Source organism: Hemitrygon akajei, chromosome 22 (assembly GCF_048418815.1).
Source record: "Hemitrygon akajei chromosome 22, sHemAka1.3, whole genome shotgun sequence".
Taxonomy (NCBI): domain Eukaryota; kingdom Metazoa; phylum Chordata; class Chondrichthyes; order Myliobatiformes; family Dasyatidae; genus Hemitrygon; species Hemitrygon akajei.
In genome coordinates this window covers 46,476,868-46,491,760 of record NC_133145.1, presented here as the reverse complement: position 1 = coordinate 46,491,760, position 14,893 = coordinate 46,476,868, and the positions used below count along the sequence as shown (strand labels likewise).

General features: G+C 40.5%; 1 protein-coding gene across 2 annotated transcripts; it reads left to right on the top strand.

Annotated features, from left to right (window-relative positions):
• Positions 1 to 9,375: 9,375 nt before the first annotated feature.
• Positions 9,376 to 14,440, top strand: cbx8b (chromobox homolog 8b). Of its 2 annotated transcripts, XM_073026150.1 has the most exons (5): positions 9,376 to 9,601; positions 9,709 to 9,752; positions 9,845 to 9,910; positions 10,030 to 10,096; positions 10,183 to 14,440. In XM_073026150.1, the coding sequence occupies exons 1-5, from the start codon at positions 9,533 to 9,535 to the stop codon at positions 11,014 to 11,016; spliced, it is 1,080 nt and encodes a 359-aa protein (XP_072882251.1). In that variant the 5' UTR covers positions 9,376 to 9,532; the 3' UTR covers positions 11,017 to 14,440. The 2 variants fall into 2 exon arrangements, with proteins under 2 accessions (XP_072882251.1, XP_072882252.1); XM_073026151.1 differs by lacking the exon at positions 9,845 to 9,910.
• Positions 14,441 to 14,893: the final 453 nt, after the last annotated feature.

Genomic DNA, 14,893 nt, shown 5'->3' with positions numbered 1-14,893 from the left:
CTCAATTTATAAATGTGTGTTATTCTCTAGAGACTACATAAGCATTAATTACAGTACAAATACGAATGGGAAAGTAGCAGAAGCAGCGTTCAAAGATAGATCTGCAACTGAGAATTTTGCTCTTTATTGGAACTAATGCTGGTTAGCTAGTTAATGCAAAAACTGTTGAACTTAAAATTCAGTTAGTTTTGCTTGATCTCTTGGTTATTTTGAGGCTGTTTTTACTGCAATCATCAAGAAGGTTAATTGGATTAATTACCTTCATTTTCTTTGTTTTCTAGCTGGGAGTAGAACTTGTTGGGGCATGGGGGCATGTTAAAGGAGCACCATTTGAAATATTAACAGGTCAAAGCTTTTATTGAAGCATAGTGTCATGTGTTTCAAAGATGATAAAATACATAAATTGCTGACACTATGAAGCATATCTGAAGATTCCTACAACCTACTCAAATGTTCATTAACTGAAACCTGCTCAAAATGTTGATGGTGCTCGTGCTGACACATGTTTGTGGCAGAATCACTTGTATTGACAGCTTTATCATGATTAAATGTCACAATTTTATAACTCCCTTGAGTCATTTAAACCATTGACTTGTAGATGTTTTAAAATAAACTTAACATCATAATATTATTTTCGGTGTAATTCCCCATCTACTTTGTGTTCAATCTTATGAAAAAATATTTAAAGAATCATCTTTTAGTGGTAGGATTAGTACATTGTCTATGCTTTCTAAATCATCTTTGTAGTCTGAATCCATTATCTTGTTCCCCTGGGGAATAAGGCTCTGCATTTTGTAATCAATATTCAAACTCCAGATAAAGTCCATAAGGAATCAAATATGTTTAGGCCTTGTTCTGTTCTGCTGCAAAGGAAAGTGAAGTCATAAGTGTCTCCTACTAGAATAACGTCCAAATGGTTATGACAGATAGAAACTGGCGTTCATCTTAAATTGGTAATCTTTGTTGGATTGTTTACTTAGTTGGGGTATGAATAATAATTTTAACAGAGAATTAATTATAAATCTCCACTTAACATAATTTTATTTTAAATAAGTATTTGTCTAAAATAGCACATATCACTGTTGACATGGTAATTAACTCCATATGCCCTTCGCTGCTAAGTTGCTGCGGCCATATTGTACCACGTGACAACATCTTTCCCAGATTTTGAAACAAATACTGAGGATATCGATGCTGGTAGAGAAGATAATAATGCTTTGACCAGTCTTCAAAACAAAGAAAAGGACAATATAAGATCCATTACATAATTTTTAAATGAAATAAGACAGAGAAACAAAATAACTGATAGACTGTTTAATACAAAGTCGATCTCAGATGCTTTACATGTTAATGTGCAAGGAAGACTTACAATGAAAGTACAATCATATTTCCCAATGAACTCTAAATCACTTTTAGACCTGTGGTTCCTAAAAGGATGTGGAAAAAAAAACACAAAAAGAACCTGGCCTTCTGACAAAAAAAAAGAGAAAATAACCAATATTTAAAGTAGATTAACTCCATGCAGTTTTAAATTTCCATGGAAAATACCAACGGTATCAAACCGTGTGATGACCTCATCAACCTAACATCAAAAATGTCCAACTACATATCTGACTCAGCTAAACTTCCATCATCTAACACTAGTCTTGGGTATCTGCCTCGATGTATTGGTTATCTGAGACGATTACCTGACTTGTGCAAGAAGATTATCACTGGGTGAATCGAAACTTTCAAATTAGCTTTACTTAAATAAACTGATTTTTTTTAAACCGTGACAAATTTAGCCCGTGATCGGATGAAGAAAGTTTTGTGTATTGACGAGTGTCTAACAGTTATTTATAAAGATCATTGTAGTTAAGTGATGTCTTTCAGTTGTGCTGATTTGGAGCATTTTTCTATGTCGGTGTTCTTTACAAATACAACATGTTAATACACAGCGAAAAGGAATCTTCAGTGAAGAACAAGGTTATAATTACAACTAACAAATTCAAAGCGGAATTCAAAGAAGCGAGATGTTTGTTGAGATATTATTCTATAAATGTACAAAGTTGTGTCCTGTTCCGATACATTTCTGGAAAGTGAACGCCCCACGACTGATTTGAGTTGCTAAAGTTATCTGAGCTGCCGACCATTACAGGAATACTTGGCTCTGAATCACTAGTACCCTTATTTATCTGCAGAAAAGTATTTTGTATAGATATTCCTGCATGGGCTGAGGAGAAACTTAGAGAGACATTAATGAATGAATGGTATTTATTTCAAAAATAAACTCCAAACAACTAGGCGTCTGTAGAGCACACAACGCGTTCGGCAGAACGATTTCACTATTGAACTGAATGGTGCGCTGAAGTCGGTGGGATTTTTCTAGGCTTGTTTCGCATCTGCTGCTTATTACTGAGCAGCTGCCCACGATCGAACAGACTCATTCTCGGGGCTTTCCACGCAGTGGCCCCCCCAACCGCACCACCCTCACCGCATCTCGCGGCAACTTGCTCTCAGTTTCCTCGCGCGTCGCGTTCCCCCCCCCCCAACCCAACCCAACCCAACCCAACCCACGCTTCCCTGTCACATCGGGCCTTCTTTCTTCAAAATGCAACCGCGCACATCCCACGGGGGGTGCAGGATTGTCACTAATTCCCCGCAAACTCAACATCAATCCGCAACATCGGTTCCTGGGCCACCTACTTTTGTGGGGAAATGATGTGACATTTTTAAGACAGTGGGGTTCTTCGCCTAATCAACGAATTGTTAATTCGCATTGAATTATCCCGCAACTCCAAATATATGGCTTTTCAAGTAAATAATGTAATATTACCTGGAAAAAATACAGGTTTAAAACCAAAAACTAATGCAATAAAATTGAAGAACACGCATCACTGGCAGTTTTCAGTGAACAGATTTGGTCTAACGCTAAGATATAAAACTACGAACTCTTCGGTACATTAGTTCTGGGGAAAACATCAAATTCGCCGGAAAGCCGTCTGTTTGCGTGAATAAAGAGGTTCCCTCGAGGAGTGTTTACAAGACAAACGCAGTGTAGGTGCCATGGAATTGAGTTATTGCAGGAAGCAGCTTCACTGACAAATCCTTGTGGCCGTTGTGTAACTTTCTTGGTTAAACGTTACGGAGATGTCGTTAAACCGCCGACAGAAAGCCTGATATTGGCATCGGTTAAAATACATTTCTCAAACAAAAGCTGAAAATTCGATTAAAATACAGATCTCAGACAGAAGTTGAAAATTAAAGTAATGTTTAATAGACACACGTGGTGAGATTACAGTAAAGTAAACGACAACTTGTTTTGCTTATCAAACACCTTGGTATGCTCCCAACACAGTGCCCGCTGGAGAACTCTGTTCATTACTTTACTAATCAGTTCTGTGTTGATCCATACCTAATGCGGCGATTACGTTGGAATTTAAAAGCACGGTAGGTGTGCACTTTAATTCCTGTGAGTCAGTGAGTGAGAGAGAGAGACAAAGACAAAAAGACAGGCCGCTGGAGCAACTCCGCAGGTCGGGCAGCATCTGTGGACGTTTCGGCTGACACAGGCTTTCGACTGTCTCGACCCGAAACGTCGACCATTTCTTTACCTCCACAGTCTGCCCCTTTTCACCATTTGCATCCTCTTGGTGAGAAACTCAGCACTACTAAGAAACTGGAACTAGCAAACACAAACCCCTAATCTCCTGGGTGAGAGCTAACCATATAGATTACTATCACTGGCCAACATTTAGAGCTAGCATAACTAACTGCCGAACTTCAGAATAAGTCTTATCATCAAATCTTTTATATCAACTAATAAATGAATAATTTCGTTTTAATGTGCGATTTTTAAAAACTTTCGTGTGTAGCTGAGTGCTGGTGGCAATTGTGGGAAAGAGGCGACAATTGGTGAACTTGACCTGTAAAACGCTGCAATCTGGAGATATTGATAAATTTCAAACAAATTTCTAATCTCTTAATAGAGGTAATTTGCTGGAGTTAATCCGGTATCCTTTGAAAATAACTTCTTCCAGCTGCTCCCGTGACACTCTTCTTAGAATACCATCAAATATCAGCGAACAATAGAGGATTTTTCGCATTAGCAGGGACTCTGGAATTGTATGTTAGGGCATGCCATCGAGTGTTTCATCCAACGCTGACCGATGTTAAAGATCTATTCCAATTGGTTGGCAGAACAGTTTCTTATTCCTGTAAGGATACAAACGTGTTCTATTTTGCGAATAAACATGGTATCTTATTAATGTCCTTCTGTGAGTATATGGTGGAGGAGAGAGAGAGTGATGGTTTGCTGGGGAAATGGACTGAAATGTAATCCATGACCAATTGATTGGGATCTACGGCCTCCGACCCGGCATTAAATACCATCAGCTACTCACCCTAAGTCATCATACTCGGATCTGTATGAAATTAAGACCAAGTGGTCCCAGACGATACTTTTAGAACTTAACCCACTTACAAAGAAATCAAAGTAATGCGTTTTTCACGAACAAAAAGGAAATTCGAACCAATAATTTTCAACAATTTCCCTTGATCTAGACTGCGCTGCGCAGACTAAGCCACAACGAAGCCATTCTACTGAGGTGGACTATTACAGAATCTCTTCGCGATGAGCAGCTAGATTTAAAGCTGGATGAAACTAATTAATAACTAATTATTTTTTCCCCCTGAAGAGTAAAAGTTGGAAAGTCTCAATCCAGTTTCTGTTCGGTATGAACAGGAAAAAAATGAGAGCAACTTTTTATTTACCGAGTCCTATTGAGAGGGAAAACAAATATGGCTTGATATTCCCAGTGAAAGTAAAAACCGAACTGCATTCGCAATTCTTTATTGGTTTCACATTTAGGGCGTGTTTATTCCACCCACTGAATGAGTAAGGTTGTAGCACTTGGGGGGGTGGGGGGGAGGAACTCAAATTGAATGTTAATTGTAACACAATACAACTTTGTTTATTCTTTTTGTTTGGTCAAGCTTGAGGTCTCTAATTACAAAACTACATACAGTATGTATGCGTGTGTATATATAATTTACATATATATAATCATCCGATGACTTACCTGTCAGCTAATTTCCCCCAGAGATGCGTATTAATGATATGCAAAGTATCCCCAATTACTTCCGGTATACTTCATTAAGCAAATTATTTCAAGCAACTAGAATATGCAAATACAGTTAAATGAAATCGAATCACGCAAGCGGTTAAATGCAGTCTTTAATAAAAACTATTATCATGCTAGGCCTCAACTACTTCAGAATAACAGAAAGTAATATATTAGCACCGACTTCAGTTACTGTCATGCTATATCGCCATTAAGCCTTGATCTGAATCAATCTCGTCATTTTCATACAATTGACTTAAAATTTAAACCAAATTATATACTTCACTAAAATCACATTTGGTGTTCGGGGAAAATAAGTTATCACTTTATCTTATGCATTGTGGAACTAAAAGGACCAGATCACCCTCGACCAAAGATTCTGCAAAGAGAGAATCAACACAATGAACTGTCAACATAATCCGGAAATAGTAGAAAGAATCCGCTCTCCGTGGAAGTTAATGACCCCCCCACCAGATTCTATGTTGAAACAGATTGAACAGATATGTGAAATAGACATAGAACAGATGATTTGCTGAGGAAAGATGACTACGAAATACCCTATTGTGAACAGTTACCAGACTTTGCTCAGAACACTAAATAACAACATCTATTCTGCAGAACAAAGACATGCATCCATTATAACTTTGCCTGTGGAAGAACGTGGAGTTTTTTTTTCTTTTCTGACGCTTTTCAACTACTAGTGTGGGGCAGAAGTAGGTTTGCTGAATCTATAGTGTATATGGCCAAAATAGTGCACAGCTTTGTCTGTACTTATGCGTTTTTAATGCCCAGGCGAATTGCGGTTAGCATATAATACATCAGTCATTAAAAACAAGTAAAATTAAAGCTTCAACACAAGTTGCCAAGCTAAGAAAATAAAATGTTGCAACTGTATTCATTTGGTCACTTATCTTTTCTGGTATTCTTTACTTATTGAAAACTCTGTGGCAAATTCATCTGCCTTACCATCAACGACGTTTGTTTTTATCTTGTAAAATTAAAACTTTGTGCAATAAAGAGAAAATGCTGGAAATAATCTGCAGCTCCCCGCGGTGATATTCCAATCTTTTCTGATTTTATTTTAAATTTCGGATTTCCCACGTTTGCATTTTTTTTGCTCAAATATCTGTTCATTCAGGCATTTCCTCCATAAGCACGAAAAGCATCATCTGCTCCATTAAATGTTCATTTGGAACTACTGTCATCATCCTTTCCATACTTGAAAGGCCCACAAGAAATTGAGCGATTTTGAAACCATCGGGGTTCTCGTGATATGCTGACTCCAAAGAGACAAAGCGCTCCATTGCGAACGCTCCACATGAAGGTTTTACACGCGTTAGCTATGCAGCAGACAAGGTTGATATTGGGAGGCATTGTACATACAGATTGGAATATACTTGTTTCAGTGTTACGTATTTACTTAATGTTCATTTTTTGAGTTAATGTGCCAAGGGCTTCATAGGGAGGAGAGTGGAAAAGGTTCTTACATATCAGCTGAGAACACGATGAGGGAATTTGTCAGTCTCTTCGCACTTTTCAGCTGGTCCGACTCTGGAAAATTATGCTTGGGTGGGTACTTCAGCATCAACCTTTTCTCAATTCCATTATTAACCGAAGCCCAAGAAATCCAAGCATCTCCTGGAAACGTTTACTATCCATCGTGCTTCTGCATAATACGTGCATGTTTTCGACAACGTTTCCGAAACGTTATCTAAATAGGCAAAGAAACGCATTGCTTCAAAGAGACTGAGATGGAAAATGTTGGAGATGCTCAGCAGATCAGGTGTTGACTGTTGAGTTAATATTTGAGGTGGGTCTCGGCCCGAAACGTCGACTGTTTATTCATTTCCAGGGACGCTGAGCTGCTGAGTTCGCCGGCATTTTGCGCGTGTTGATTTGAGGTGAAGACGCTTTATCGGATGAAAAACCATTGAGTGGCCCTTGGTTCTAAGACATTGATTCTCGTCCACAGATGTTGTCCGGTCTGTACCTAAAACACTTCTTTCAGATTTCCAGCACCTATACTCCCATTCCTTCCGTCTCCTGCCATTGACCCAAGGAAGTCGCTGACAACCCTGAGCTGAACATTATAGGGCCATTTGAAGTCCATGCATTCTCGAGAGCACAACAGAAATACCGCCAAGCGATGCAAGTGAGTTGACTATTGCTTTGAACACATATTACGCGAAAGAAAGAAAATAACCTTAATATGCACGGTAGTGTGCAGTTGTATTAAGATGTAAGGCGAAATAAGTTCTAGATTTGATCACAATTTTAATGATGACTTTACAATTTCATACGCAACAGCAACAGCACCGAGATATTAGCTATAATGTGTAGAAGAGATTTCACTTTACCTGCCGGTGCCAACGCACTTCTCAAAAAAATATTCAATGAGGGGACCACGAAAGTGCGGTTACAATTAACACGGTTTTGTGTTTAGGTATTACTATTGGATTTCATTGGCGACTTTGGTACATTTCTAGTTAAATGACAACTTATTCTGTGCTTTGGCAATTAAATGATATGTTAATATTGATATGATATGTTCGTGTAAATCTCCAAAATCCGCAAGAGCAACGCAGATTTTTGTGCTAGCATGACAGAGAATAGTACCGGGGCAGTTGTAAATAGTGAGTCAGATTGAATACCAGTCCAGAGTTTCCTCCCAGTAGATTCGTGTGCTTCTTAAACTTACTTCATAATTCCTGTTTTACTTTTTTGTGGGCTCACAAGGTTCACGTTACTATTTCCATTTCTCTTTACTACACTGCCAATTTCTAGTGTGTTATTTTAGTCGCTCAAAAATGTAAACGTGACGCGTCTTTTCCTCAGATAACAGCTGCGCTAACTATATCTGCGGCGCCAGAGGCCTCTGCGGTTAAAAACGTTCCTTTTCCCTCACACATAGCGCCATCTATTACGACGTATGAAAGTTTAAATGCGACAGCTACTTTTATTATTTTACTCGTCTCTCATACAGACTCCTCAAGTAAACCGGCACTTTAACCAAGGGCAGGCTCGTACATCGAAACGATTTTACTTTCTTTAGTAAGACCTAATTCCGGAACTAAAACATCGCCCAATATTGTGTGTGAATTGCTTCATTTCGGAGACGCAGGTCGAACCCTTTTGATAGTGCGTACTGTAAAGCGCAATGTTATATTTTAATACAGGCTCGGTTACAAATTAAAAACTTAAACTAGCAGCGGCCAAAAAAAACCCCGCAAATAGTCGATTTCGAATAAACAAGTTGTGTAGCAAATCCTATTGGATTCAAAATTATTTGCCATCTACAAATGAGTTACAACTAATATACACAATTATTATGTTTCCCCCTTCAGAAAACGTTGTGTTGCGATTGGCACGAGGATATATTAGATTTGAACGATTGTGGTTCACATTATTTCCACGTGTAACGATGTAGACGTTATCCAGAGGTTGAAATCAACAATTTAGAAAGGCATGCATAATTTTTTTTTAAAAAATGGGTACCCATTCTCTCTTACACACACCGAGTTTCCCTGTCTTTGTTTACTGTAGGATCTGTTGACACTACAAATTTCCGTGTAATTAATCAGTTATACCGGGCTACGTCATCTTTGAAAGCGCTTGAACTTGACGGCACAATGAGCAGGACCATTGGTATCAAAATATAGATAAATTTCATCGACCATTGGCTGCAAAAGATAGGTCATGTGGTGTTGTAGTACGAATACTATTGGGTGCTGACACTTTCGCAGCCTATTTTGACCAGTGTCTTGTGTGTGGATACGTAACTTGTGACCCACCCCCAAGCCTATGTCACTTATATGGACTAAAGGTGGAGGATATAAATTATGAAGAACTATTGTGATTGCGTGCCTTCACTGCTGCAAGACTGTACAGTGTTATAGAGGAATTTGTGGTTAAGGGAAGGGTTATATTGCAATAACGTTATGATAGTTACATGAATTAGAGAAGATATGTTTTAGTGGTGTCGAATGTCATGAAAATGGTCCAAGGATTGAACGATAACGTCAGTGGGAGGTAAAGCCCCGATACCTAAGGAACGTTGCACAACATTTCCATTTGCCAAACTGCAGAGTTCAATGGCAGCGACAAAATGGATACTGATGGCCAGTCACCTCACGGCGTCACTTCCTAGCCGCAGTCCCCGCCCCCTTGGAGCCCGGCACCGCCAGGCTCCGCCAATCAGCTGCCCCTGCAGCGTGCGCAACGTCAGCCACCTGTCACGAATGCTCCACCCCTCTCCTCCCGGCAACTGGTCGGTTGCTAGGAGAAGGGGAGGGTTGCTAGGAAGTAGCGGGGAAAATGGTCACGACGTCAGCGGGAGGGAGTATTATGGGCTGGCGGTGAGGCACCAGCTGAAGGGAGGTTCAAGCGTTCTCCTTTTCACTGTTGCGCCCGAGAGTCGGCGAGTGGATATTATGGAGCTGTCTGCCGTGGGGGAGAGGGTTTTCGCCGCCGAATCTCTTCTCAAGCGCCGCATCAGGAAAGTACGTGAGTCTGAGTTTGGCAGGCGGCCTCTCCGCTCGCTGCCATTTCTAAGCCCAAACGGCTTTTAAACGGTATTTTACAGGTTTGTGTCTTCTTTCCCTCGCAGGGTCGAGTCGAGTACCTGGTGAAATGGAAGGGCTGGTCTCCCAAGTAAGTATCAGCATTGCAGTGAATGCAGCTCGCCGACACCGCGCGTTGCAATGAGATGCACCGTCATTTATTTTCTAAAATCGCCTTTTAAGGTACAGTACGTGGGAGCCAGAAGAAAATATCCTGGACGCCCGTCTGATATCAGCCTTTGACGAGAGGTGAAGGCCTTTGAGTGACATTAAATATAAAGCTCTCTGTAATTTAACTCTGCAATAATTTCAATAGATTCGAAAGCAAATGAAAGCATAAACAGTTAAGTTTTCCTGTTACCTTACAGGGAACGAGAAAGGGAAATGTATGGGCCAAAAAAGCGTGGACCCAAACCTAAGACGTTCCTGCTAAAGGTGAATAGGCTGCTCCTTAATGCGATGGTTTCATTTTCGAGCTGAATTATGTTTTTGCTTTATTCAAGTGACTTTGTTTTCTGCAGGCAAAAGCGAAGACGTACGCCTTCCGCAGTGATGTGGCGAGGGGTCTGAGGATGACCTACCCAGGCAGATCGGGTCAAGAATCCAGCTTTTCCTCCACCAGATCCAGAGAAGGTCTTCGCAGAGATCCCGCCGCGACTTTGCAGCACAGCACACTGTCCAGGGGCGAGACGTCTAAAGACCGGACTGCCAGGGTCGAGGACATTTCCAGAACTCACCAGAAAACGGAGTCTCACAAACACAGAGGAGAAAGTGGTTCCAGGAAGAAGGCAGCGAGGCACACCAAAGTGGACTACAAAAACAACCGGACCTTGCGCGCTTGTTCCCCCAAAATAAGTGCACCGAGTGAACTTGAGGGAGGGCTGCCGACATATCCTCACTTTAAACGGAGGAAATCTGAGGATCTTGATTCCGGGAGCGACGAGCTGGAGGAGAAGGTGGAAAGCGGACTACTGCACTTCAGTGGTAGACAGGAAGCGAAGCTGGGCGGTGCGGCCAGAACGCACCTGAATCGCGCTTCGCTGGGCTACAGCGACAACAAATACGGTGCGGACTCTCACACTCTTCGGACTAAACAGGCCACGGAAAGTACAGTCTCTAAGAGTGAACCGGGGGTGGACGCCTCTGCACTTAAAAGTAAGCACTTAGCCGAGGGCACGGTGTCGAGGAATAATAGTGTGTGTGTATCCCGATTTCTGTCCGAACCGGAGGAGTCCTGGAGCCCCTCACTGAACAATTTGGAGAAAGTGGTGGTCACGGATGTCACGTCAAACTTTCTGACCGTTACCATCAAAGAAAGCAGCACGGATGAAGGGTTCTTCAAAGAAAAAGTTTAAAAACTTATTGACTGTTTTTTTTCAGCCAGTGTCACTGAATTGTTGGGAAAATAACAATGTTCTTTTTGGAATGGGTTGTGTATATAGTTTCCATTTACCAGATAAAGCAAATTTTGGATGTTTAAAAACGAAGTGCCGTTTTCTTAGGCCTGTGTTGTAGGCTGTATTTCGGTTGCAGTAATTAAAAAAAAACTTTTATTAAACGCTTAAAGAAAGAGGCTAAAGTCAAACAGTCAACGTTTGACGCTTGATTTTTGCCCGAAGTGGGGTGACATTTGGGGTTGGAGCGGGTTAATATTGCGATTTGATTGGTGAGGACCAATCACTCGCCCTGAACAATCTGCCAATCAACATACTCCACCAACACAGATGGAGTACTTGTCTTAATTTGGGCCATTTCATTTGATGGATCGCATTGGATTTGGAGGAAGCCTTGGACACCACATGAACTATTTTCTGGCTAAAGTTGTAAGATAGCAGCAAATGATTTCAGAATTGACTGCAGTGAATGAGTTGACTTGTTTTGGATTCTAGGGACACTGTTTTATTACTAAATTCAAATTACCAAGAGATGTTCTTAATCTAAATGCAGTTTTTATATATAATGCTGCTGATTGCACTTTTCATTTCTTTAAACTGTAATTAAATGCTACTGAGTGAGTTGCTGTGTTCAGTAGAGCAGAGGGCAGGACTGTATTCCAACTTTTGTTTTGACTGAAAACGTTTGAGCTTGATAATATTCCCTAGTGCACGCAGGAATTCTTGTGATACAGTACTGTCACGCATATCTGGAAAGTTAAAAATATTTTCCCATCTCTTTGAAGTGACAAAGTTTAAACTTCTGGGGGGAATTGCTTTCACTTTCTTTTGCCCTCGGGTGCCAGTCTCTTTGGGTGGAGCACTACTCAGACATGGGTTTAACACTCGTGGCATACACGCAGTGCCATCTTTATTTATGTATACCTATACACCTACTTGTTAATGCAAATTTCTAATCAGCCAATCATGCAGCAGCATCTCAATGCACGAAAGCATGCAGACATGGTCAAGAGGTTCAGTTGTTCAGACCAAACGTCAGAATGGGGATGAACTGTGGCTAGGTACTGTGGAATGACCATTGGTGCCATATGAGGTGGTTTGAGTATCTCTGAAGCTGATAACCTCCTGGGGTTTTCATGCACAACAGTATCTGTAGGTAAGAATGAATGATGCAAAAGAAAATCTAGTGAGTGGCAGTTCTGGGGTCAAAATGCCTTGTTAATTAATGAGAGAGGTCAGAGGAGAAGGTTTGAACAGGGTGGTGTCAGTAACTCGTATAGACACAAGCTACAGCAGTGGTGTGCGAACATCTCTGAATGCACAACGTATGGAACGTTAAAGTGGATGGGCTGCAGCAGCAAAGGACCCCATTGATTGGCGAGGACCAATCGCTCACTTGAGCAATAAAGTGACCACTGAGTGTATATTCAACTTTAGGCACTATACAGAGCAAATGCTTTGTATTATTATCCTTATCATTGACATCTTGTCAGGGGGAGATGTGGGTGTCTTTTAATGAATAATCAGAGAAATTCCTTATGTAGTCATATAATTGTCATTGGGCATCCCCACCAATAAACCAATCAGTAACAATTTCATTAGATTACTGCTCTTTGGGAGACTCTTTCAGATTATTACAGTAGATTTAACTTTACAGTCAAAAGCTGGTATGGGCAAATTGACACTAGCGTATATTGTGTTCCATTTGGTTTGTTTTAAGAAAGGAAATCAGAATGAAGTCAAATTAATTCTTTAGGGGCAATATGTTTGTCATCGTTCCGTAGTACTAACATACACAACTGATGGATTACAGGGATTAAACCATAATAACAGTAGCTTGTAAGGTTTTTTTAAAAAAAGAAAATCATATTTCCAACAATGCAAAGGAAGTGACCTTGTCTCCTTTTCTTAGAGATTTTATGCTTCAGCTGTGGCTGGAGCCATTCAGTTTGGAATTCAATTATTCTAAAGGTCTCCTGGTAAAGGTGTGTGTGTGTGTGTGCATACACACTCTGCAATGACAGCTGTATTGTGCTCATTTGAAATTTGACTGCAGCAAGCCAATCCAAATCTTCCACTGGTTCCCACTGCAACAATCATCTTATGTATTGGACCAGAAGTGCTGTCTGTGTGTTGTCTTTGGAAAATGTGACTGAACTCATCAGAAATAGAGGGCTTTGCATTGTTTCTTCCATATTTTCAGGATTTCAGTCAACATCTGAAAAATCCGGTCCTTTGTCAAAGTACATCTTTAAACTCCTGAAAACTTTTTGTTTGCGCCATATATGCTATTTTTGCCAACTAGTTTTGTGTAATAATTTCTTTAAAGCTAACTTTGTCACTTTGAAGTGGGAAGGAAAAAAATGGATGAAATGACACTTGAGTCTTTGATCACTTTAATCACATAACTGTGGCCAATCCTTAAGTATAGCGTCAATATTTAGATGATGGAAACTATTACGAGGTCATTCGGGGCTTGGGTCAGTCTTCACAAGATTTAGGAATTTCTCTAAAGAATATTAACTCATGTTGAATCCATTAACTTTATATGTCCATGCCTTCAGAATACCTCCTGAGGGCCAGGTGTAGCCAATAAAGATTTATACTTCCTAAAATATAAACACCTGCCAAAATTTACTAAAGGAAAAGACCTAATTAAAGGAATGGAGTTAGAGTTATAAAATCGGGAGGATAGTAATGGAAATCAATATTAGCTAGTTGTACAGCTTGGGTGAATTATCAATGGACACTGCTGCATGCGTTCGGAAATGCAGCTACCTAAAATTCCAGTGTGGACCTGCGTATGTCACGACGATACAGGATGTTTTGTATTTGACATTAGCTTAATGTGTTCTCAATTGGACATTGAATGTCTTGGACTATTAAAACTTGAAGACGCAGGGCCTGTTGCCGAATGTACTGTAAATTAGCTTGTGCAGGCTGTCCCAATGGGCTCTCGGTGCTGTAAGAACGTGTAGAAATTGTATAATATCCGGAAAGACTTTCCCCTAAATGAAACTAGCCATTAAGGTCTTGGTGAAACCGTGTAGTAGACTTGCCCGACAAAAGGGCGAAGAACATTAACGTCTAGGCAGTGGCTTCGAAGTATTCTTTGAACCAGCTGGCGTTTCTAAACGTAATCATGACTAAATTTCAACCTCGTTATGCATCTGCAAGCTTCATGTAATTTTCTGTAAATATTATTCAGATGTCAAACATTTTGTTTAGAATACACAAAAAAGAATGTATGCTATTATAATTAAATATTTTATGTATTCCGTATAATGGACAGCGTTTAATACTGTACATTGCACTTAAAATTATTGTTTCGATATTTGACTATAAATGTTCTTTGCGAAAGATTAAAGTAACCGTTTTAAAAGCGTTTAGAACGTTTGCACTCCGTCTCCACATGTCACGACAGTATGTTCGTGAAGATCTACACGAGGCAAACAATAAATGATCCTTCAGTATGTATTGTCATAATATAAAGTCCTGCTGATTAACATGATCAGTCGGTTCTCCACTGAAATAGCATTTCGTCTTGCAACTACCTTTAAAGGAAGTATGCACTGTCTTCTAGCGAGGTCCGGAGCTTCGGAGCGGTGATGTGGGTCGCTCCGTTTATCAGGGTCGACCTGACAGTCTATATGATAGGCAAACCAGGGTAGTGTGATATGGAGAGCAAGCAGTTACCCATGCAGCAGCTCTCCCCTCACCCCCACCCTCCGCGTAGCTGATGAACCCAAAGGAACGGCAGAGGTTGGCACCAGCGGCGTCGCAGGAGCTGTAGGACTCCAGCTCCGGATTTTTTCCTTGAGGTTTTACTCCCGAAGCC